General features: G+C 40.5%; 1 protein-coding gene across 29 annotated transcripts in view; it reads left to right on the forward strand.

The window, feature by feature from the left end:
• Dst (dystonin) overlaps nt 1-26429 on the forward strand; it is a 410574-nt gene that overhangs the window by 222959 nt on the left and 161186 nt on the right. For all 29 annotated transcript variants that reach the window (XM_074081831.1, XM_074081836.1, XM_074081834.1 and 26 more), the window contains 3 exons: nt 8777-8943; nt 24734-24846; nt 24946-25052. In XM_074081831.1, the coding sequence (XP_073937932.1) occupies nt 8777-8943; nt 24734-24846; nt 24946-25052 (387 nt within the window). The remainder of the gene's footprint in view (nt 1-8776; nt 8944-24733; nt 24847-24945; nt 25053-26429) is intronic.

Genomic DNA, 26429 nt, shown 5'->3' on the forward strand with positions numbered 1-26429 from the left:
CTTCACCGAGGCCATGGTTCACATTGCCTGACCACCTCTGTGAGGCACTTGGTTAGACCCACAGTGAGACATGTGTAACCGTCATTCCCTGGCTCTGCATGAGCAGACATGCGTCTGATGACTCCACAGTTGGCTCCATGTGAATTGGGATCAAGCTTTTCCCTTGTGTTAAACCTCTCTGGCCAGAGCCTCCCCAGTCCCCTGAAGCTTCCTTAGTTCCTGGTCTGGGGTTTGCATCATTGGATCTCAATTCTGCTGACAGGAAGAAGGGAAAATATGGCACTCAATATCAGTGTGTTGTAAGGGCAGAGGTAATGTGGGAAAGGAGAAGGAAACGTAAGAAAGAGATGAGGGTTTTTCATTGTTGGGATCGATTGCTTTTTAAGGCAGAGGTTAATGTTCAGTGTTTATATTTCAGTTTCTGAGCTTGCTTACAAATGGAGTGAAAAAGGTAAAGTAGACTTTTCATTCTCAAGGGCCAAAATCCTGAACTATGAACACAAGTTTATATACTGAGTGTAAGTATGCTCTTTTTATTCCCTAGAGGTCCTCAAACTATTTTGCTAAAAATAATCACCATTCCCAGGTGCGGTAGCATATGCCTGTAATTGCAATACTTGGGAGACTAAGAGTTCAAAGCTACAGAAAGAGACCTTGTCTCAAAAATATGTGTGTACGTATGTATATATTCACCAGCCAAATTTCTAATTTAAATGAGTTTGAGGAATTTCAATTGAAAGGGTTAGATTTTTCTGAGCATCTGTTTTAATAGGAGTAGGAACAATACTTTTATAATCTACAGTGGAAAACCCACTTGGTACCATGTTCAGGCAGTTTTTGAGAACACCTCATGGGTATTTTTACAACCTAGCACTGTCCTTTGGAATACCAGCTTTTGTCAGGGCACTGGAAATATTTGCACATGATATAAAAATCTCGCAGACTCTTCGTTCCAGTTTAAGTTTGGATTATTGAACACAAGTAGTGCAAGGTGGTCGCCCTTCTAGCTGCACAGGGGTTTTACTTCGTGGGGGAACAAATAGCATTTGTTCCATTGATTCAATTGAAGTCAAGATTTGACTTTGTTATGTATAAATAGGAAAACATTCATGATGATCGGCGAATGTTTGGGTAAATTTGCTTTTTTAACTAGCTCAGTGCCCTTTTCATGTGGGAGTTAAACTAATTATATCTTGTAATACAGAAGAACTTAAGTAGAATCTGTGGTAAATTTTTTACTGAAATTCAGTATTTGAAGCAGATAAGCCAGACAAAAGGACAGTGAAGTTGCTTAGTTGAAAAGTTAAAGAACATGAGGCAAAAGAACTGATTTTATTTTGATTATAAGTAAAATAGGAAACCCCCGAGAGATACACCAAAGTGACGGAGTCCATGTCCTCAGACTCCGTCAAGAGTGACACTCGGTTCTGGAAGAAGGTGGCAGCTTTTCTGAGGCAAGCATTGTGCCAGGCTTACCACAACTGCATCTTACGCTGGTGTTGACATTGGAGTTCACCTGGACTTTTATTGTTCAGGTTTTTGGCTTCCCTCTCCCCCACTTATATTCTCTTTGAATGTCAAGGACAAATACTAGATTTTGGTTATTTTATCAGTGCCAAGATAAATTTTCTTGTTTGTGGTGCTGGGGATCGAATCCAGGACCTTGTAGATGCTAGGCAAGCATTCTATCAGTGACCTACACCCCACAGTCAAGAGAAATATTTTGAAAAATATTCCCAGATGTGTCATTTGTGTTGTGTGAATAATAAGCAGACAAAACCCATTTGTTTGAGTGACATTTTTGTAGGGGATTGATTTTGTTGGTTGCATGTCCATTGTTGATAGTAAAGCCTTTTCTCCCCGTGTGCAACCTTGAAGTAGATGATAAAGTAGAAGTGATCAAGAGTATCCTGGTTGCTTGGCTGGATTCATGCAGGTTCCAAGGGTGTGTGACTCAGTCACAAAGTCATTTGCTCATTGGGTATTTACAGAGTGTTATGTGCCAAGCACTGACCGAGCTAGGCACTGTAGTACTTAGGTGAATAAGACATTGTTTTTTGGTATGTTACTCACAAGTTAGGGGAAAGAGATACCAGCAAACAGTAACCATATACAGCAGGTATTGCCAGCATAGCTGTATGCACGGGGTGGATGGTAGATACCTCATACAGACCCTGGAGGGGGCGTCTGCTGGAGCTTGCTCAAGGAGAAGGGGAATGAGGGTGGAGTGGGAGGGCATTCCATGGGGAGGGAATGCACACATAAATGCATGGGGTGTGGAAATGCACTTGTATGGTGGGAACTAGGAATGGTTCAGTGTGGCTAGAGCACAAGGCGTTTCTGAGAGTGAGCATTAGAGGAGCGGGAGGAGCGAGGAGGCTGCATAGCATGGTGTGATCACACCACACGAAATTGAAAACACATCAAGGATGACTTCAGAGTCTTTGATGTGGCAGAAGATCAGTAGATGATGGGGGCTATTCTCTGAACTAGAAATATAGAAGGAAGAACAGGAAGGAGAAAGTCAGTTTTCCATACATAGAATTTGAAAAGGTTGTGATGCATAGCACAGTGGCCAAAGGTAGCATCTCTTAGGTCTGGAGCTATAGCTCAGTGGTGCAGAATGTGCTTATCACGTGTGAGACTTTGGGCTCAATTCCCAGCACCCTCCCCTGGGGACAGAGAAATCCAAATTCAAACTTTATTTCTACCTCTTAGAGTTTGCATCAACTTGAGCAAGTGATGTAGCTACTTCATGCCCTGTTGTCATTTGTAAGAGAAGAGGATATGTTGTATAGAGCACAAAAGATATTTGTGGATGTTGTGCAGTGTCTGGCTCATTTACACGCTCAGTGCGTGGTTAGGCTTACTATTCAACAGAGGTGCTCATGAGGGAGTTCGGGTGAGTTGAGGGGTAAGGGGTGGGGTGGGATGCAGGGACTTGGGAGTCATCAGTGTAAGGAATTGAAGCCATTATAGTAGAGAAGAAAGCCTGGGGGAGTGAGAAGAGAGGACTGAGGCATGCCCTAGGAAATGGCAGTAAGGATTGGGTGGCAGAGGAGTCTTGAATGAGGGTTAAGGAATGTCCAGAAACAGGAGGAAAGCAGGAGGGAAGCCAGGGAGGAGATGGACAGTGACGCATGCCAGGGAGAGACCAGAATTAGAAAATGGAAGGATTGGGGAACATTCGTGAGCTCATCTCTATGTTAGGCTGCTATCACTGGACCGTATTCTCAATGAGGATGTTTATATGACACCTATCATCGGCACAAGTATATGTTTACAAGAGTGTTGGTTGAATGAATGTGACTGAAAAAGGAGGTGGTAGATGGTCTCTCACAGTATCTCTCACTCCCTAGCATTCCCCTACCTACCACTTCTATACTGTTTAGGAATAATTTCCTAAACTTCCTTCTATACTGTTTAAGTATAATTTCCTTCTTGACTGGGAAAATACAGTCACCAGCAAGAACTCCTTCACTGTCTTCTCTGGCCACCTCCACTCAGTTTTAGTGACAGGAAGGGAAACCAGATCACAGAAGGTGGAGGAATGGAGCCAATAAGGGCAAAAATTACAGAATGCTCTTCAAGGTAGCTTTAGTGAGAAGAGAGAGGCAGGGATAAGAGGGAAATGAGCTTATGAAGGTTATTTATTTTTATTTGTTTTAGACTGGAAGAGACTTGGGCATTTTAAATACTGAGAGGAAAGACCCAGATGAGAGAGGGTAACTGTTAAAACAGGAGGTGAGAGAATGAGAGCACAGTAGGGCAGGTCCTGGGGAAGCAAACTTTGTGAGTAATAGGACAGAGAGTCCTATTACTGTTTTCTTTATAAAGAAGAAAAGTAGGCTGGTGGAGTGGCTCAAGTGGTGGAGTGCCTGCCTGACATGCACGAGGCTCTGAGTTCAAAGCCAGTACCACCATTAAAAAAGAAAAGTGATTGTTTAACATAAAAGAAGAGACAGGGTCCGGGGTTCTAGGCAAATACAGAAGTTAAGAGAGACTGTGATTGGTGGATGAGCCAGCCAATGAAAAGGCCAAGAAGAATTGCCAGGTTCTGTTTGTACCTGTCTGAGATTGCAGATGGAGCCTGTGGTGGCAGTAAGGCTTTCTTTCTTAAAGTAGAGCTTTACAGCTTAGGGTGAGAGTGGGGAAGGCATCCAGTTGGGTTGGTCAACATAGAGGTTTGGTTGAGTGGTAGCAGGGTTAAGACAAAAGGTGCAGGAATTGTTGCCTGAAGTGGCACCAGACAAGTAACAAAGAAACTAAAAAGAGAAAAAGGGGTAATGCACCAACATATGTATTTCCCACATACGTGGGAGAGGTGCAGGGAATGAGTTGTTCTCAAAGAAGTGCCTTTGAATTCCAGTTCATATAGCATCTTCCACAAAGAAAAGTTTTTTTTAGAGAATTGGCAAGACAGAGGAAAAAGACTTTGATCTGCGGCAGCTTGGGGGAAGGGAAACAAATGGCAGACGGGCTAGTTAGCAAAGCTTGTTCATGCAGAAGTGTCTCGTGTCAGGTCCCACCTGTGAGGGTCTGAAGTCATCTTCAGTGGTTAATCTTTTCCTTCCTTGTAGAAGGGTGGGACAGGACACTTTTTGTATACCTATGTCCTGCTTTTAGGCAAAGGGACGACAGACAGCTCTGCTTCTTCATTGTCTTCAGCTCATCAGCCCTTCATATTTCAGGGTGGCATATTCTGGTTGCCCCAGGGTCTCTCCTTATCTCCCAAGTGTATACTAATAAGCTTGTTTGTTTTTCTCTTGTTAATCTGTCTTTTATTACATGGGTCCATTCCAAGTAATAACTTCCGTTCCAACTTAGAAGTTACGAGGGTTGAGAAAAAAATCATTTTTCCTTCCCTACGACTCAGATTAGAAAACAGTTGAGCAAGTGAAGGAATGTGAGGTGTCAGTGAGGCCACATAATTGGTTTAGAGTTAGAAGTGGGAGTACAGGGGTGTGGGGGGACAACCAGGAAATTTCTGTCAGAAGTTCCATATCTGAGGCAGACTAGTTCTGGTTCAAGATAGTGATATCCAGGACACAGTGTGTGAATGGCTGAGCAGAGAGGGGGTGAAGGAGAGAGGGTTTGGGCTCTGGAGCACACACTCCTCTGGTGCCAAACCATTGGGAGACGCAGGAAAAAGGTGGTAGAGCAAGAGCTGAGGTCTTTGCACTCAAAGGTGGTAGTTTGAAAACCACTGGTTTTGCATCTTTTGGGGGAGTCCTGTTGTCTAACACAGTCTAGGACTTGGCCAGATTTGTGTTATTGTATGGAAGAGATCTGGGACTGATGATAGCGAGAAAAGTATTGATGACATAGGCGACTTTGTTTACCATGGGTCAGATATTTCTGGAAGCAAGCTGGTCAGGAAAATGAAATACAAATGAAATAGGGGCCCAAGAGGCTCAGCGGCAGGAGGAACTTGAACTTGAGTGGTAGCCAGCAGTGACCTGGATGTGAAGCATGAGGCTTCAAGTTTCCAAAAGGAAACTTTGGTATAAAGTATTCTGTTTTTTTCTGATGCTGGTTGACAGATTGTTAATGAGAAGCTTAAGCAGCAAGTACTGCTAATAAAAGCATGGTAGGTGGGTTTTCTGTGTGCCAAGCACGTGATGTGATTACGTCACCTAACTTTAAACCACTCAAGGAGGTCGACAATATTTATATCATTGTTTCAATTCTAAAGATGAGAAAAATGGATTTGAGATTTTGTGTATAGATTGCGACTGCAGTCAGTCCTGTTAACTGTTGGCATTGGGTTTGAACTCAGGCACTGTTATCTGTTGGGGTTGGGGTTTGAACTCAGGTACCATTAACTTCTGGGGTTCGGGTTTGAATTCAAGCAGTGTGAATTGAAACCTTCTGCTTATCACTGTGTCACACCCAGTGTTAGAAAGGAGGAGGCTTGATTCAGAATCCAGCCTGAATTGGAGGTATCATTAACTCCTCGTCACCAATGGGGGACTCACCCCGTTTTGCAGGGCACGCATTTCAAATCATGGTTATGAATAACAACTGCAGATTTACTGTTTTTAGCATTAAATTTGTTTTTCTATTTAATCCTGGTAGCAGAGTATCATGAGAAGTCTGATATACATATCTAGATAATGGCTAATGTTACTAGTCTGTTTCTTTGTTTTGTTTTTCTGGTGCTGGGGATCCAAACCCCACACACATCCTAGGCAGCAGTCTACCTGAGCTACACCTCGAACCTTGAGCAGTGTATTTTAAAGAAACACTTTAAATCGCCCTGTGAGGTGATGTTGAGTTGTTTGAGAGGAGGAGAAGCTTGAGCTTGAGTAGTCAGCATCCGTCTTTGATATGTTAAAGCTTGGTTCGTAATATAGTTACATTGCATTTTAAATGATCGCTTTTTCAATAGTGTATCTATGTGTAATCATCTGAAATAGTATCGTGTAATGGTCTAAAATCCAATGGAAACACTGTTTTCTCTTGGTTGGTAATGAACTGTTTTCACACCTTTAAACTCCTCTCTCAGGTAGAATACTGTGTAGTGCTCAACCCTTTTCTGCTGCCACCTTCAAGATGGATTTTACTGATTTCCAGAGTTTATAGATAATTACAATTACTTTTATAACTGGACCAGTCTGGAATGTTCTCAAATCAGCAAAAACAAAGTTCACTGTCTCCCTAGCTATCTCTGTCTTTTTATTTTTATATCACTGTAAACACCACCTACTTCCTACGCTGTAAAGGTTCTGAAAAGCAATTGATTTTATAATTTGTAAAGACTTATAAGAACCTGTTGGGGGCATGGTTTAATAGGTAGAGTGCCTGCCTAGCAAGTGCATGGCCTGACGTCCAGTCCCTAGTGCTGCTGCCAGCCCCCTTCAATAAAAATGATATCACACCTGTTGTGGAATTTTATCTAGAGACTCAACTTTTTATTCAGTTTCCTAGATTAGTTTCTCTGAGCGTTGTATTCATATTTTGATTAGTTTGAGGCAGCAAATGTAAAAACTAACTTTTACTCCTCTTTACAGGAAGAGCCAAGTTTTGCTTTTCTCTTTGTCAAAAATAATAACCACCAGCCCAGCAAAACAGCTGACCGATATCGAACATGTATTTATGCCAGACATTACTGCACTGTGCTCGTGTTGCATTCTCATATGCTGTATAATTCTTGGTGTTATTTTTATAAGCATGGGAACAATCTTAAAGTAGGTGACTTGAGCATGTCGATGTTGGAGGTGTCAGTCACGGGCTGTGGCACGAAAGCATGCTAACATGTTAGAATTTCCTTGGACACTGAGCAGACCTTAGTGGTGATTTTTTCCACAATGGAAAAAGAAGCTTTTCTATGATATACAGCATGTCCACACACACAGTCAGTTCCCACGCTGTTGGAATTTGCATGAATTCCTAGGGAAAATGGTTAAAGTTATTTGCTTCACTTCCAGTTCCTGGCCATTTGTGAAGCGAGCGTTTGAGAATGGAGCTCCACTGTGCACTGGCTGCCCGGGCTGTGCGGTGGACACGGTGGTGGAGGCCCCGCCATCATCTCCAAGTGCTGTTGGAAGAGCTGCCGGGCCTGGAAAGGCCTTCACTGCTGCAGCCTCTCCGTCCCAGGCCCCTGCTCAGCTGTGCCTCTGGCACTTTTGGCAGCTAGAGGGAATAAAGGCTTCCTGTTTGAGCTGGGCACTGCCACATGTGAACGGCTTCTCTATCTCCCGGGTTTTGTTTATCCTTTTTCCTCTTTCAGTTGCTCGACTCTGTGTATTTTGACCCCTGAGTTCTGTGTTACGTTTTCAGCCGCTTAGGAAGACTTTAGACCACAAAGGGCCTTAACCATTATCTCCTGCCCCTTACCTCCTCATTCAGTAGGTGGCATTGACTCACGGACGTGAGATGTGGGACTTGGGCCGGGACGAGAAGCATGTCCCATGACCCTGGGCCAGTGATTCTGCACCCTCTCACAGATTGAGTCCTACCTCACATTGTCCTGCTTCTGGTCTCTTACTTGCTTACCCCGAACCTGGCCTGCCACCATCTTCTTGATCCTTTTGCTCTGACTTGGGACAGTTGTTTGCTGGTGTTAATCCCAGCTTTGGAATTACTGTGTAGGCCCTGTAAAGCTACTGTGTTCCCTGCTGTAATTTTTAGCACGTTGGGTAAGAATCTTACCAAAGGCTTTCTGTGGGGAAAGTGGAAATCATGTAGACTTGTTTTATTATTTGTCAATGGGAGAGACTTTGGAAACACATAGAATACAGAGAAAATCGGTTGATAAAGGTTTTGGGTTGAACAAGCAGAGCAAGAGTCATAAGAAAACTGTTAGACAATATAGTTAATAGGCAAGGGTTCTGTGTCTTTATTCTTTATGCAGAATACCTGTTGAGTCAAATTCTGCTCTATAGGTGGTAGTGTAGACTAATTTATTGGTTTGACTTTTGACACATTTGAATTTGAAAAAAAAAAGACAGTAGCTTGAGTTGTTTTAACAGATCTGATCAGCAAAGAAGAATGTAGAATTTTTCAATGCAGTGAAGTTTTGGTATAGTTGAAAAAAGATTAGATGCTTTTAAATTGCACACAAATAAGTTAAATTTGACTTTTTCAGCGTAGAGTTTTTTAAAGTTATTATTCAACCTGTTTGAAACTCACTTTTCCTTTATGTAAAGTGGAGGAATATTAGCTTATGACGAATTACAGGGGTTAAGTAAAATAGCACTATGTTGTAGGCTCTTGGTCTTCCTTAGCTGCCTGCCTTCCTTCCTAATGGTGTAACCCTTGCTGTTATGTTTAGATATCTGATATCCATGTCACGGGAGAGTCAGAGGACATGTCTGCAAAAGAGAGATTGCTGTTATGGACTCAGCAGGCAACCGAGGGCTATGCTGGAGTACGGTGTGAAAATTTCACTACTTGCTGGAGAGATGGGAAACTGTTTAATGCCATCATTCATAAATACAGGTATGGAATTTGTCATTTTCCCTTTTACAACTGTGAGACATGTATAGAAGCAATGTGTTACATAGCAGAAAATTAGAAAATACAATAAAATTAAAGCATCACAGTCCCACAACTCAGAGGTCGTCACTCTAAGCTTTAGTATGCACATGCACACGCACCAACATAGCTGAAATAGGTCTTTGAATTTTGCTTGTCACTTAGCAGTCAGTGAGCGCCCATCCAGAGAGATTACTTCCATTGTTTCTACAGGGAACTGGTGAGTAGGAAGGTAAGGGTTTTCTGGTGAGAATGATTAACAGTTACGTCCTTGTTAATACTTAACCTAGTCCTTACTAAGCACCAGGCTCTGTTCAAATTAAGTAATATGGGTATTAATTAATTTCATCATCACAACAACCCTGTTGTTATCCATAGGTGAGGGGCAGAATCTGAGACATGCAGTAATTGCTTGCCTGGTCTCACAACTTAGCAAGTTGGGATTCAGAATGAGGCAGGCTGGTTCTGGAGTACATGCTTTTATTGACTTAGAAAGAGTTAAATCTGGCTGGACTTCATGGCTCATACCTATAATCCAAGCCACTTGAGAGACAGAAATTAAGAGGGTTGCAGTTTGAGGCCAGCCCAGGCAAAATGTTCATGAGATGCCCATCTCAACAAATGTGCCTGTCATCCTAGCTACATAAGGAAGCACAGATACAAAGATCTTACATAAAGAAGTCCTTGTCTTAAAAATAACCAAGCAAAAGGGCTGATGGAATGGCTCAAGTGCTAGTAGAGAGCCTGCCTGGCAAGCAAGAGGCCCTGAATTCAGTCTCCAGCACTGAGAACAAAAACAAAACACCAAACAATAAAACAACCCCAACCCCCTGCAAAAAAAACTAAATCCACAGAAAATGTTTATTGAAAATTATTCATTCTTAATCGCTGTTATTTTCCTTAGTTTTACAAAGATCTTGTCATATTGTTGACAAACTGACCATGAACTAAGACTAAATAGAGTAATCCATGCACTCATAAATATAATATAATAAATATAGCAATGATGTAGAGTAGTTGATGATTTGAGGCATTCTTGAAGTGTCTTGCATATGTTATAGCACTCATATCTCCTCTAACCGTTCATGGAGTAGGACCTGTTATTTTCCCACTTTTATGGGCGAGGAACCCAAGGTCACCCTCGTAATAAGTTACAGAACTAAGATTCACATGCACATCTTTTTGACTTGACCCCTCCCCCTTTCTTTTCTTCCTTTTGCTCATTCCTCTTTCCTCTTCCCTTTTGTCTTTTGCTCCCTTTTTGTTTTGGAACTTTCCCCTTGCAGAGCAGTAATGAATCCTTCATGTGTCCACACCCAAGAACTCTATTTTTGAACGCTATAATAATCTCCTTTCTTTATGGAACTGCATTGAAAGAGAGGTGGGTGGATTAAGAAAAAACCCAGGATCAGCCTGCCTTTAACTGTTCAAAGATAAGTTCCTCATCTGTTGAATAGCCCAGTGCCAAGAGGGTTTAGTGGCTGTGGACATGGACCTTGTCACACTGCACTTCTCAGGTGACTTTCAGCAGGAGGCTGGACACATTTTATACATGGGATGATAAAATCTTTATTCCCTTTGAATGCAGGATTTTGATTGTGATTCCCAAAAAGCTAGGTCATGATACAACTTCAAGGATGTGTTCTGCTTTCTTTAAAATGTTTTTTTTTAGAAGCCAGCTCTTGTAAAAGAATCTGCTTTTACAGTCTGTGGTCTCTGAGCACTGTCTCTTTAATACTTACCAGGGATCTGAAGAACAAATTGTCACACATTGTGCACATGTTCCTTAAGTACTTGAGCAAGTCATTGTGTATGTCAGAAACCCTAAGATTTCTTAAAGAAGTTTAGTGTTGTAGAGCTCTTATTTCATTAGGTTAGAATTTGAACCGTGTGGATGTTATTTGGTCTGAACTTTTATCTTGGCATAGTGATCATTTTGAAAAACTGTTTAGCTTTAACTCTGAATTTTGGTTTTCCTAGTTTGCTTTGTTTTCGTTTGTTAGAGTTCATGGTAAAAATGCCATGTATCAGGTTTAAGTGCTTACAGGATTCCTTTGTTGCCGAAGTTCTGTTAAGATATTCTGTGTCCCATAAACTATTACTGTGGTTTCTGTTACTAGAGGAAACCTTTCATCTGTAGAACTGTTTTTTAAAGTCCTTGGACTGGTTGTTATTTAAGAAAACATGTACTTTTCCTCCAGCCTATGTAAGAATTAAATGAACAGGGTTGAATTAAATGAACAGGGTTTCTTACCTCAAATGCCTTGATTTACTGCAACACAAAAGACACAAACTTAAAAATAATTGAAATGTCACTGTGAGTAGGTTTTGGGTTATATTGGACAGTAATAATCACATTTAGAGAGCAGAGTCTCATTTAATAGCTGTTTTTACTTAACAAAATATTCCCATAAATTTTGTGATGTATTTGGTTTGTTGTAGAAACATTTCAATGTAATTTAGATAAAAGGTTTTATTATTTATTTAAATGGATTTTCTTTGACTTTGGTAATAAGATTGTCTGTGTGGCATGTGGATCTGGTTTCTGACCATATGGAATACTTTGTTGAGAAGGACCTTGACAGAGAATGAGGCTTAGCAGGATGGAGACTGGTGATGGCTGTAGTGGATGGAAAGCTGTGTGACTCTTATGCATTGGGTGTTCACACCCTAGGAAGACCAGAAAATCATTGCTTTGGAAAGGAGAAGTAAAACATAACATTGTCATTTAGAAGTAAACCAGTAGTATTTGCAATAATGATCTAGTAAGATTCTTGTACAGAATGTCTAATAAAGATTTTAAAATACTGATCTGATGTAAGAATGGAGTTGTGACTAAGCACAAGTAGCTCACACCTGTAATCCTAGCTACTTAGGAGGCAGAGATTAAGAGGATCACAATTTGGGATCAGCCCAGGGGAAAAAGCAAAACCCTATCTCAAAAATAAAAAAAAAATAAAATTACCCCAATCCAATGAAATAGATTGTGTTTCTGCTTTTATCACTAGTGACACTGATGCTCAAAGAGTAACAATATGCTCCATATCACATACCTCTTAAATGAATGATGGAAGTGATTGCACTGGCTGCTCAAGCAGCATAACTACTTACACAGTTTCCCTATGCAGACAAGATTTTAAGAGATGTAACTGCTGACCAGATCAATTTTGATAGTTCAACCTGGAAGACTACTGGTATTTAGCAAGATAGGAAAATTAGAGATGAATTTAAGAAATTAATGACAGCCAACATTAGTTGCTAAATGTAGAGTGAACCAACAATGAGAAGAACATCACAACAACTCATAATATGATGGAGGCAATTGCAAATGGTGGAAGTTGTTAAAATGCTTGGCCTAAGAGCAAAAATCACACCTGACCTGCTGTGCAGTTTAGTATGTCCTGTGCTAAAGAGGCAGAGAGTCTGGATTACGCCGTGGGAGATAAGAATGGTAAAGTCATATGGTCTAGTGGAAGGGATTATAAGGAGTAGTTCTGTTTGAATAGGTCCCTGATAAATATGTTTATTCCACTAAATTTGTGTTAGAAACTTCTGTTCCTGATTCTTTCTAGGAATTTGTATTTTTTTATACTCAGTTTTCAATGGAAAGGGTCCAGATAAAAATACCATTTACATGTACTAGTTTCTTTTCTTTTTTAAATTTTATTTTATCATTTTTACATTTAGTTACATATGGATGCATCATTTGGGTGACTTCCCCCCGCCCCCGTCTCCCCTCTGACCCCCCACTTCCAGGCAGAACGTGTTCCACCCTCTTGTTCTCTGATTTTGTTAAAGAAAAACATAGGAGATAATAAGAAAAACGTAGTGTTTTTGCTAGTTTGAGATAAAGATAGCCGTACAGAGAGATTCCTAGTGTTGCTTCCATGCACATGTACATTGCAACCCATATTGGTTCATCTCTGCAGACCTTTTCACTACTTCCTAGTCCCCTTCCCAAGTGGACTGCCAGTTTAAGATTACTATATTTGCTTCTAAACAGTGAGCACATCCACCACATTCAAGTTTTAGATTTCCTTCCTTTCCTCATTCCTCCCGCGTGCAATTCTCCCCTTAGCATGTGACCCATGTCCAATAATATCACTGCATTTGTTTTAGGTCTATAATCTGCATATGAAGGAGAACATGTGATTTTTGGCCTTCTGGGCCTGACTAACTTCACTTAAGATGAGGTTCTCCAGTTCATGGCTGAGTAAAATTCCATTGTATATAGATACCACATTTTCTTAATCCATTCGTCAGTGGTGGGGCATCTTGGCTGTTTCCATAACTTGGCTATTGTGAATAGTGCCGCAATAAACATGGGTGTGCAGGTGCCTCTGGAGTAAACTGAGTCACATTCCTTTGGGTTTATCTCTAGGAGTGGGATTGCTGGATCATATGGCAGATCTATGTTTAGTTTTTTAGGAAGACTCCATATTGTTTTCCAGAGTGGTTGCACCAGCTTACATTCCCACCAGCAGTGTACGAGGGTTCCTTTTTCCCTGTGTCCTCACCAATGTTTGTTGTTGTTGGTGTTCTTGATGATAGCTATTCTAACGGGGTGAGGTGGAATCTTAGTGTGCTTTTGATTTGCATTTCCCTTATGGCCAGGGATGGTGAGCATTTTTTCATGTGTGTTTTGGCCATTTTGACTTCTTCCTTTGAAAAAGTTCTGTTTTGTTCAGTTGCCCATTTCTTTATTGGTTCATTGATTTTGTGGGTGTTTAATTTTTTGGTATATTTGGGTATCAGTCCTTTGTCTGATGTATAGCCAGTGAATATTTTCTCCCACTCTGTGGGTGGTGTCTTCAGTTTAGAGACCGTTTCTTTTGTTGTGCAGAAGCTTTTTAATTTCATGTAGTCCCATTGGTCTATCCTTTCTTTTTGCTGCTGGGCTGCTGAAGTTTGGCTGAGGAAGTCTTTGCCTATACCTATTGTTTCCATTGTATTCCCTGCAGTTTACTAATCTCAAGGTTTCAGGTCTGATATTAAGGTCTTTAATCCACTTTGAGTTGATACTAGTACAGGGTGACAGCCATGGGTCTAATTTCAGTTTTCTGCAGGCAGATAACCACTTTCCCCAGCAACATTTGTTGAAGAGGCTGTCTTTTCTCCATCATATGTTTTTTTGGTGCCTTTGTCAAAAATAGAGGGGACATAGGTGTGTGGATTCGTGTCTGGGTCCTCTATTCTGTTCCACTGGCCTTCGTGTCTGTTTTTGTGCCAGTACCATGCTGTTTTTATTGCTTTGACTCTGTAATGTAGTTTGAAGTCGGGTATTGTAATACTGCCAGCATTTCTTTTTTTGCTCAGTATTACCTTGGCTGTTCATGGTCTTTTGTGTTTCCAAATGAAGTTTAGGGTAGATTTTTCAATCTCTGTGATGAATGTCATTGGGATTTGATGGGAATTGCATTAAACATGTAGATTACTTTGGGGAGTATCGACGTTTTTACTATGTTGATTCTACCAATCCATGAGCATGGGAGATCTCTCCACCTTCTTCTTTGATCTCTTTCTTCAATAATTTGTAGTTCTTGTAGACATCATTTGCATCTTTTGTTAAGTTTATTCCTAGGTATTTGATTTTTTTTTTGAGGCTATTGTAAATGGAATTGTTTTCCTATATTCTGTCTCAGTCTGTTCATTGTTGGTAGAAAGGCTACTGATTTTTTAAGTTGATTTTGTACCCTGCTACATTGCTGAAGCTGTTTATGGTGTCTAGGAATTTTTGGGTGGAGTTTTTTGGGTTTTTAATGTATAAGATCATGTCATCTGCGAATAGGGATAGTTTGGCTATTTCTTTATTTGTATTCCTTTTATTTCTTCTTCTTTCCATTTTTTTTTAATTCTTCTTTCTTTATTGCTCTGGCTAGGAATTCCAGGACTATGTTGAATAGGAGTGGGGATGGTGGGCACCCTTGCCTCATTCCTGACTTTAGGGGAAATGGTTTCAGTTTTTCCCCATTAAGTATGACGTTGGCTATAGGTTTGTCATATATAGCCTTTACAATGTTGAGGTACTTTCCTACTATTTCTAGTTTTCTTAGAGCTTTTATCATGAAGTGGTGTTGGATCTTGTCGAAGGCTTTTTCTGCTTCTATTAGATGATCAAGTGGCTTTTATCTTTGCTCCTATTAATGTGCTGTATTACATTTATTGATTTTCGTATGTTGAACCACCCCTGCATCCCTGAGATGAAGCTGACTTGGTCATGGTGAATGATCTTTTTGATGTGTTGTTGGATTCAGTTTGCCATTATTTTATTGAGGATTTTTGCATCAATGTTCACTAAGGAGATTGGTCTGTAAAATTCTTTCTGGATGTTTGTCTGGTTTTGGGATGAGTGTAATACTGGCTTCATAGACTGAGTTGTGCATTTTTCCTTACCTTTCTATTTCATGGAAAAGTTTAAGGAGTGTTGGTATTATTTCTTTTTTAAAGGTCTGGTGGAATTCAGCAGAGAATCCATCAGGTCCTGAACTTTTCTTTTTTGGGAGACTCTTTATACCTGCTTTAATTTCATTACATGTTATAGATCTGTTTAGATGTTTAATACCTTCTTGGTTCAGTTTTGGATGGTCATAAGTATCTAGAAATTCATCCATTTCTTCAAGATTTTCAAATTTATTGGAATATGGGTTTTCAAAGTAGTCTCTGATGAGTCCCTGGATTTCCTTGGTGTTTGTTATTATCTCCCCTTGTTTGTTTGTTTCTAATTTTACTAGTTTGGGTCTTTTCCCTCCTCATTTTAAGTCAGATTTGCCAGGGCTTGTCAATTTTATTTTTTAAAGAACCAGCTTTTTATTTCTAGGATTTCTATTTGATTCTTTTTTCTGAGGTTTTCCATATCCTTGTTCAATTCTTCTTTTATATTTTGTGTTGTCAACTTTAATTCATACATCTTTTTTTATAGTGTCCTTTGTTTCAGTTTGGTGTTTGTTGAAGTCCTCCCTGAGTTATTTATTCTGTTCTTTATTTTTGGTGTCTTGCAATTTCTTGAGTACATCTTGTATTTCCTGTTTAACCATGTCTGGTATCTTCTCCATGAATTTCTCAGTGATTTCTTCTTTGGTAGTTTTTTTGTTGGCATCACTGGGCTCCCGAGTGACATTTGTCATTGTTTTTTTAGGGTCAGAAAATGGGTATCCATTTTTTTCATTTCCCACTGTATCCTCTATTGAATTTTTTTTTTTTTTGAGGAGTGTAGTTTCTATCCCTTCTTCCCATTGCTCCACTTGGTGCTGTGCAACTATGTTCTTGATAGAGTAGTTGATGGCTTTAATTGCCTGTTTTCTTTCCCTTGATTTAATTTCTTTGTTGTGTCCTACTTGGTTGTTAGCTAGGTTGATGTGCTCTTTTGTCCCTGGCCTGTTTGTTCTGCAGGTTTATACAAGCAGCCTTGGAACTGGCCAGGGGGGAAATGGTGTGTCTCGAAATGGTGTGCCTCTTTTCTGAGTGCAGCATGGTGTAGGGAGGCTTTCCACAGGTCCAGGATGTCACAGAATTTGATTCTGATTGATGCTCTGTCTTCTGCTTATTGGAGAGGAAAAAATACAAAGAGAGAGAAACAGCCAGGGGCTTTTTTCCAGGGCAGACATGCCCTGCTGGCTGTGCCATGCTGGGATTTTCCTGGCTGTTAGGTGCAATTAAAAGGTGTTTGAAGGGTCAGTCCTTGAATTGATGGTGGTTATTATTTTGGCTAAAAGCAATCAGAATTACCCAAGTGTAACTTCTACGTCTCAAGGTGGTTTCTGGAGTTATGGAGCTCAGGAATACTGATTCCCTACCCTTACTGCCAACTTGGATGGCAGTACTCGTACTAGTTTCTGCTTGTTTTGTTTGTGTAGTTCAAATATAGTTTAAGTGTTCTTTAATGCATAATAAATTCTTTTCACTAATACCACAACTTGTTAAGAGCTAAGATTTTAGTTAATAAGCCTCACTATTGCCTGTGACCTTAATTTGCATTCAAAAGAATAACAAAGAAGGTAGGATTTGATGAATTTAGATCAAAAGGATGTCACAAAAGCATTTGTCCAGTAGTAGTTTAAAAGCTAGAGAGGATGAAGTCAAATTAGGGATCTAGGCATATCCTCTGAACACTAGTGGATTAATGAGCCACCAGGAGTTAGGGCAGTGACAGGAGGAAAACTTTTGACAGTGCTGGGTATTCTTCAGACAAAGGCATCCATCCCATGCAGGGGACTCATCTGTGCTCTTATTTAGTGGTGTGCTCAGGTAACTCAATGAAATTGGTTTGCTTCTCTCTGGGAGAAACCAAGCTCTGACTTCCAGCTTGAAGTTCAGCCCTGACTGAGTTAGCTCACTTCTGTCGGTATCTCCAAGTGGAGAGCACTGAAGAAAGCCAAGTTCCTAAACCGCTGCAGCCACCATTGCTCGGTGAGAAAACACATCTGCCGAGCATGTGTGAACATGAATGCCCACCCAGGGCCAGAAGGAGCAGTGCAGCCTTGCCATAGTGAAGTGAGAACAAGAGACTTGGCTTATCAAGACTAATAGGGTGGGATATGTGTGTTTTGAAGAGATACCACTTCTGCTTACTTGTTTCCACCTGTCTTGTTCATTTATTTGAATCTCTTTTTAAGGCCCCAGGCATTTTTCCCATAGGCATGTTTTAAATATATTAGCCAATTAAGACTGAAAATTTATTAATAGGTTGTATGTAAGAGCATACTACTTAAATATTTTCTAATTAATCAGCATGCAGTCAAGTAGCAATTATTTTGTTCATTGTTTGCATTTTGAATTAGAATTTTATGGGGCCAGCATATTTCATTGTACTAAATGTTTAAAGATGGTTTAATTGAGAAAGTCAGACTATAAGGATGTGGTTAGAGCCATGTTTTTTAATAGTATGACCTGGAGGCAAGTAAGTCACATGGTTGGGTTAAGTCACACCTTAGAAGGCAAACTGGATTGAACTGGTTTTACTGGGAGGAGGCCCCTTAGGGTTTGAGATGTTCTCAGAGGAAGTTGGGTTAGTGTAGCCCAGGTGGTTCCTTTTCCCTAGTCCTCAGGCTGCAAAGTCCTGACACTTGAGGGTATGGATGCGTGTATGCATACACCCCAATGAACTCTGGCTTGTGTGACCAGAAGCCAAGCACACAGAGGTCCTCAAGATTATTAATTAAAAAAAATCACTGGTATGTCAGTTTGAGAGGCAAAATCAAATTGCCTATCTACTTTTCCAAAAGAACTCAAAATGGCTGAACTCAGAAGAGAAATGGGAAGCTTCTAACCATTGAGATATTTAAAAATCCTTACAGAGGATTTTACTGCTATAATAATAAATCTAAGTAAGGTATGTGAGTTGGTGTCACAGAGCACACAGAATTTTGGCAATATTATTTGACACGTAGATTTTATTCCTACATTTTTTAAAGATTTTTTTTAATGTTGCATAGTACTCTGTTGTATGAATGTCACATGATTTATTAATGGATGTTAGCTGGGTTGGTTTTTTTTGCTATTAAAATGCGTTGAGCTGTGTGTTTTTATGCAGATGTGTAAATGTGTGTAGATGAGGTTCTGGAAGTGAATTGCTAGGACGAAGGGTATTTAAAATTTCAAGGTATATTTCTGAATTGTTGCCCTTGATGCGGCTGTGAGAAACATTTCCCAATTGCTGCCTGCATTCTACTAGGTCTTAATCCCATTGTTTTTCCTGTTCTCCTTTTTACGATGTTTATTCATAAAACTACTTATGTTGAGCTTTAAAGAAATGTTAGAACTGAAATCATAGGCTTATTTTTTTCCCTCTGTTTGATGTATAAACTTTTAGCCTAAACATGAGTGTGTTAATGGTTTAGGGGGAAAACAAATAAATGGGCAAATTTAGAGTGATGAGATCGTTTAAGAATTAGTTTACCAGTGGCAGGGCTGCTCTGATACAACATACAAAAGAGTGCCTGGTGCTGGCTTGAGACTTGGGATGAGTGTGATAAACGCCTTTCCCTTCCTCATACGTTGTTGCAGTCCACTAACAGAGGGAACTAGCCTTTGATGAGAGGTCTCTGAGCTCCAAAGCCCCACAGGTGCTGTCTTCATCCTGCCTCTCTCCATCTTCTCCTTCCTTTCCCTTGCATGCTGATTTTTCATACATTAGAGCTGCAGCTGGCCTGTATTTCATGCTCTTCTGTAGGCTCATTCATTTCTACACTTTTGTTTTGACTTGCTTGTAGATTCAGGTTCTCTTCCTATCCTAAGTGAAATTGTTGGAGACTTTGTTTTCTACCATAGTTTTGATCATCACCCTCTATTTTAGGGGGTAGTATTTATTCTGTAGTCACTGAGGTTCTCTCACAGGTACTGCAGGAGTTAATTTTCAATTGAATCAGTACTGTTCTCTGTACTGACGTCTACGGGGCTGTTAGGTGTAGGTTGTTCTTTGTGAATTGAAAAGTATAATCCATTACATATCTTTTAATTGTTGAAGCTGTTAGGTTCCAATCGTGAAGTACCAAAAAAGCTTGCTATAGATGGTGGCATTTCTCATCTGTCCTCTCTGCCTTGTTGTTAATGGACAGTCACTCTGTAGGAAAAAACCCAGGAAGAATATTTGAGGTAAACTCAGTTGTATAGCTCTGAGAACAAGGGAACATTATCTTCATAGCTTGTTGCCACCTTGGAGTTCTCGGCTCAGCTCTTTCAAATCCACATGCCCAAATATGAGCACACCCTGTTACACAACTGTGTGTGGGTCGTCTGCATGCTTTTGTTTACTTGCTGGGGGACAGGGGAGGAGACCATTTTGCAGGTCTTGGTGGGGCGGGGTGGGGGTAGTAAGTTGGGGAAGGAGAAGCTGAAATGCCATTGCACGGATAAAAACAGCAAGACCGTGCTAAGTCTGAACACGACTTAGTCCCAACAGTCCTCATCAGGAATTTGTTATGGCAACTGCTGCGTTGTCACAGGAGAAGGCAGGCATGCTGAGTTCCCCTCCCTCCTATGGGACCTGTGAGCACCTGGTGGCGTGCATCGTATGTGGTCACGCGTCTGTGTGGGGACTGTGTTCTGGAGTATTGGGGTGATTGTAAGACTGATCTGTAGGTCATTTGGGTTGGGGTTTTCTTTGCTTTGCTTTAAACTGCTACTGAATCCTTTTTCAGTTCCCTGCAAACTGCTGAGTAGGCACAAGTTCCCAGTGGAGCCTGAGCTTGTGTGAGCCCGTCATTTGCCTTGTCTGTGCATGTCCCCAGGCAGTGATGCACACTGGAGAAAGTCACACTCCAGGGTGGATTGGTTCCTCTGCAACTTCAGCAGCCGCTGCCTTTTCCTATCTGCATTATTTACCTCTTCTCCAGTCACCTCACCTTTCTTTACTGTTAACTGGAGGTCTTGGCTCTGGCCCTTGGGGAAAACTGAATTCAGAAAGGGGAAAGCCTTTCTCCTTGCTGCCAGACACATAAAGCATCTTCCTTTCCTCCATCCTTATCACCTTTGCTCGTGTTATACATGGCAGTCCTCGCCACCTGTCCAGAGGCCGTCACCTGTGCTGTGCTGGGTGTCTGGTCTCAGCCTTTGCCTTGGCAGCCTCTGCTCTCACGCGTGTTCAGCCCTCCTCTTCAGCAGCTCTTTCTTGGGGGATTTTAAGCATGTGGAGACTTCTTCTCCAGCTTAACCCCGTGATTTTTCTAGCTACTTCTTTTCCTCCTGAACCAAACTCCTCAGAGGAGCTGTCACCTGTGTCTTCATTTCTTCTCTTGATGTTCCTCATCCTGTTCTAATCTGGTTCTGGCTCCATGGTCTCCATAGTCCTCCATAGTCCTGCAGGGTCACGAGTGACCTGTAGATCTGTAGGTGTTTTGCAGGCCTCGTCTTACTCTCAGTATTTGACTGTGGTGAGCATTTGTTTCTTCCTGAAATACCCTTTACCCCGTGGCTGTTCTGTTGGAGTGTGCTAGGTTGCCTCCCTGACCTTCTCTTTCCCTCTCAGCCTTAATTACTGTAGCCATTATAACAGGATGAAATTCAGAGGATTTGACCTTCTAGATATCTCCCGACCTCTCTACTTCGTCCCCTTATTGCTCCATTCTTCTGCAAGTACCAGGGCCTCTGCTACCTGGGTTCTGTGGAAATAATTGTACTACTTTGAATTTCTGCCCCTTCTGACCCCAGATCTGGACGTTTAATCTCTTGTAATCCTCCTTAGTGTACTTTAATGGCTTTCCATAGTTCTTAGAAGAAAGCTTGGAATCCTTTAAGACATTCATGAGAACCAACCTCAGCCTGCCCCTTGCCACCATTCTCATCTCTCACCATGGTTCTCTTGCTGCTGGGTCCTTGCCCAGGCTGGTTTGCTGTAGCCATGTTTCTACCAGCCATGGAGCTTATGCATTCATTTCCTCCTACCTGGTGCTCTTCCCCCCGATTTCCTCCTGGTGTTCTGCCAACCCCCTTTGGAGCTCTGAGCTTTCCATGTACACAGTGACATTCTGAGCGTATCATTGCCTGGCACATGGGAGTTACTTGCTAAATATTGAGTGAATGAAATGAATGAACTTGTTAGTTTGTCGACTGGATAGAATTTTGTTTAAGTGGCATAGCACACCAAAATGTCCTTACGCCTTCTCTGATTGCATACTCAGTGTATTGCTTTTGTGGCAGTAGACATGTGATGATATTCTGCACACGCTGCTCTGTGTGCTTACTCTCACTCCTGCTTTCCCTTCAGTCATCTCAAGACCTTGGGCAAAGCATTTGGGTTGTTCAAACCTTATGCCAGCACCCACAATGCCCTCCCTCCCAGAGGTGATTTTGTTCTAAATTCTGTAATTCCTGACTCAATTTTTTTCATAGAAGGAATTGAGATACAGGTTGCAGGGTGTGTGTCCAAAGTCAGAGCAAGTCCAGGACTGAATCCCAGGACCCCGGGATCACAGCTCTGGGATTTTTTGTTGTTGTTCCACTTCAATATAGCCTTTTCTCTCAAATATGTGGAAATTGTCTTAAAAATCACAATCCAAATAGTACATTATTGTAGAATAATAAAGCAAGTGAGAATTACATGCCTTTTTCATATAAAGGCAATCCGTGTTTTGTTTGGTGGCCGATGATTACATTGTATGATTTGGATAGGTTTTTGTAAAACAGGGAAAGGAGAGCAGTTTGTGCTTATCTATCCAAAATACAGTATAGGAATACCTGCTTACTGTATAGTCTGATGCTCTTTGGTTAGTCTAATCTAGGATAAATGAAATTTCCTGCTTAAGTTTTATGAAAGGGTGACATTATAGTGGAATGAAACCTTTCGAATGAAAATTAGTATCTTCAACATATGAAAAATAATTGAAGTTTTAAAGGTTGTGCTGTCCCAGTGGGACTGGGAAGAGAGAAGGAGGTAGATAGGACACAGCACAGGTCTCTGGGTGCTCCTGACTCATGGAGGAAGAGCACATAGGGAGATTGGAAGTGACCAGAGTGCTGGACAATGACCTGAAGGAGCAACATAATTTTGAAGACTTTCAAGCAGTTCCTTTTCACAGTGTTTTTTGAAGCTTTCCTTTTTTTTCCACTTTTGTTTAACTAATTTTATCTTCTACGGTCTGTCATGGAAGAAAACCACCTCAGTTTTTGTTCCATTCAGGTGTGGATGCTTGAACATAGAAAAATGAAATCCATTAAAAATTGTAAAAATTAAAAGGGGTTGGGAGAAGAAAGAGCAATAGAGGGGTGAATATGAGATCAAAGTGCACTGTAAGTATGCATGGAAATTCCACAATGAAGCCCCTTGTACACCAGTAAAAGAAGTGTTAAAAACTGGGGTGAAAGAGGTGACTTACTCAGACTCATTGTGCCCTATGCAGCTGCTTCTGTGCTAAAATGACTATGTCATTGTGAAGGAAGTTTTGTGTTTTATTCTCTTAGTCAGAAAACTTGATTCTTCAATGACTTTATTCATTCTCTTTGGGATTACTCACTGTTTACTCTCCTTGCTAATGGCAGGGTTCTTATGTAACGTGCTGTTTCTTGTTCTGAGGTTGGCAGACTCAGAAAGGCTGGTTTTTGTTTCTCCAGAATATGAATTTTATGGAGATAACACAATTTTTAATGGAAGAACTTTAGGTGTTTATCTTTGTCTAGACTGTTAACACACACCTGTGTAGTAATCTGGATGATGGCAGATTCTTCAACACGATTCTTTGTTATTTTTAGAGACCTTTCATTTATGTCTGTTGTCAGTGGATGAATAGAGGATCACTTTTGAGTGATCATGTTAGTGTCATGTGAAAATCTTGAGAGAATTTCACAATCATTTCCAGGAATATGAGCTATATAGGAAATAGTAGGGACCTTTCCAGGCCATGAACACTTCAAAGTGCTATAAAAGTATAAGGAGATTTTTTTTTTTTAAGGTTGCCTCTCTCACCAAATAAGAACAAGAGTTCTATTTTTGTTTACCTTTCTTCAATATTAATGGTGTGTTTTCAAAGATACTCATGTAAATGAACTTCTGAATAGCACTCAAGGTAATGAACTGTTTATTCCTCCCAGACTACCCCTAAGCCCTCCCACTGTTTCTGTGGTTCTCCAAATGATTACTTTCAGCAAACCAGAGAGCTTGTGGGAGCTGTAGGGAGCCTTCTTTCATGAGTGGGTAAACAAGTTCACATTCAGTGATTTTAAAGATGGACCCTTCTCTTTTGAAGGCTTTATTGTTTCCGCACTTGTTTCGGTATTTTTAATGCTTTGTTGTTGAGATCAGAGTTGCTTCTGACCCTGAGTGAAGTTTCCCACTACCATGTTTTGTCACTTTCTATACAAGAAATATTTGAGGCGTCTTTTCATGTCTTGTATAGATACAGTTAGCTTCTAAGTACCTCCTGGTTTAGAGCATTACATACGTCTCTCAGATTAGAAAGAAATAAAGTGTGGTGTGTGTCTGTGTGTGTGTGTATGTGTCTATGGAGGGGAGGAAAGGAAGAAGAGAGGGAGGGAGAGAGATGTCAAGCATGTATATGGGTGTACAAACACATATGCATGTTTGTGGAATATAAACTAGCATATTCATTTACGATTCAAATTTCTAACTTTAATTACTTACCACACATCAGTAGGTAATTATTGAGTCTATTATGTATGTGTATTTCAGTAGAAGGCTAAAATATAAAAGCTTATCAATGCATGTTCTTCTGCCTTGAGATACCAGTTGAGAGAAACAAGGTGTGTTAAGGAGCTTAAAATTGTCCTAAGTGTCAGGTCAAAGAAGTTGAGGACATGGAGAGAAATGAGGGTCAGGAAGGTCAGCCTGAGCCCCAGAGAGGAGGTGGACTTGATCTCTGCTTGGAAAGATGAGTAGGATTGTAAAAGGACATCCTAAGAGGGGAGTGGTGTGGGTGTGACACTGAACACACTATAAGCCTTCTGTGTTTGGGGAGAAATACTGAGAGAAAGCAGGTTGGATTGGTAGGAAGCTGTGGAGTATGGAACTTAAATCATTTGAGTGGGACAGATTTTCATCATTGTGAAGCATTTGTAGACTTTGTTGAAAGTTCCATATGTTCAAATTTTTATATTTCCTTGATGTGCTTGCTTTTTGGCACACGTTTCTGAGAGAAGTAAACAATGTTAAACATTTGAAGAAAATCTCTGTATTTTAACACAGGCTTAATATTAGTATTTGCAGAATTTGCTGTGCAAATAGGTAATACCTGTAATTGTAAGGTTGAACTGGCATTCAACCTTAATTTAAAAAGTTTAATTAACACAGTGAACTTTTTTTTTCTAGGCCGGACCTGATAGACATGAATACTGTTGCTGTTCAAAGCAACCTTGCAAATTTAGAGCATGCTTTTTATGTAGCTGAAAAAATTGGTGTTATAAGACTTCTGGACCCTGAAGGTAAGTTGTTTTCTTGACTCTGTGTGGACTGGCCTGAAAGTCTGATCCAAAGTACCCCCTCAACATTGTGAAATAATTAATTTATGTTGCTGTTTTTAGATGTTGATGTCTCTTCTCCTGATGAAAAGTCAGTAATAACTTACGTGTCTTCTCTCTATGATGCGTTCCCTAAAGTCCCCGAAGGTGGCGAAGGCATTGGTGCAAATGTGAGTATTGGGTTTCCTGCACTAGAAGCTGCTGGTCCAGTGGTGACCTGTTGACTGGATTCTTTGATATTTAGTACTTTTTACAGTTTTTTGAATGTCAAATACATTTGAAAGAATTTGATTTGATATGCCATCTCATAAATAGGTATTATATCTATTCCATGACTTCATTCCACCAATAAAATTAAATAACTTCAAAAACCCCATTTTTTGGTGTCACAAATCAAGGAAACTGTTCACAGTTTATAGGTCATTTTATAAATAAAAACCATAAACCACTTAAATTTGAAGATTTTAATTTTTAGCTTCCTGGTTTGATAGATGACAGGTAGGTAGGTAGGTAGATAGAAAGGTAGAATTGCCCTATATCCTATCCTCAGTTGATAGGCTATCTCACTTTTGAAAGCAATTTCAAAAGCAAGTTTATTAACTCATCTGTTTATAAACTCATGAAATAAGTTGACTAGGTATTATTTTTTTGATTTAAAGTAGGGGCCCAGAGGAAAGTTGTTGGATTTGGCACTTGGCTTTCTAATGCAAAGCTTTGAGTGTTATGTCTTTATTAAATCACTGTTTCTCAAAAGTTTGTGTCATGTAATTCAGACATGCGTTTTGCCATGGGTTGTGCTCAGCAAGCGCAAATGCATTTCTGGAAGAGAGCAGGAAGCTTTGTGTCACACACTTGGGGAATGGTCTCTCCTCCTCCTGGGCTGCTTTCTCCCGGGTGCCTTTTTTTCTCCACTGTTTTGAAAATTGGAGCCCCCTTTCTGGTTTCTCACATTACCTCTGTGTACTATTGTGTGTAGATCTATTTCTGTTCTCTCCCTCTTGTTCTTCTGCTCTACAGTCTTATCATTTTGGATCCCCAAGTAACTTGTTCTCACGATTCAGTGCTGTGCGTTGCTTCAGAACGATTCTTGTGCCTGTTCCTTGCTTTCTTTATTTCCCCATGAACCTCCACCCTTCTGCCTCTGCTTCCTTCACACTAGAGCTTGGATGATGGCTGATGGTGTATGGTTTTCCATCTCCATTACTGTCCCTTTTCCCATCAGCTCTGCACACTGTTGCCAAATTAATCTTCCTGTAACCCGAGTCCTTAGTTTGTAAACTTACAGTGTTACTTTGAAAGGTTAAATCCAATTTAGATGTCCAAAACTCTGCATATATTAATTCTGCTTACCTGCATTTTTTTTACGATTTTGCAGTATGAAACATTTACTGGTAGCCAAGGCATCACTCACTGATGTGGGACCCTCCTGTCCCTTTTCCATTCTCACCCCTGAAACCAAACAGTTACTAACTGTCCTTTGCAGAGCTGCTCAGAGACCATTTTAAAACACATTAATGCATACCTGATTCTTATCTCAGTTTCTAGTA

The sequence above is a fragment of the Castor canadensis genome, chromosome 8 (genome assembly GCF_047511655.1).
Source record: "Castor canadensis chromosome 8, mCasCan1.hap1v2, whole genome shotgun sequence".
In the NCBI taxonomy this organism is placed as follows: Eukaryota; Metazoa; Chordata; class Mammalia; order Rodentia; family Castoridae; genus Castor; species Castor canadensis.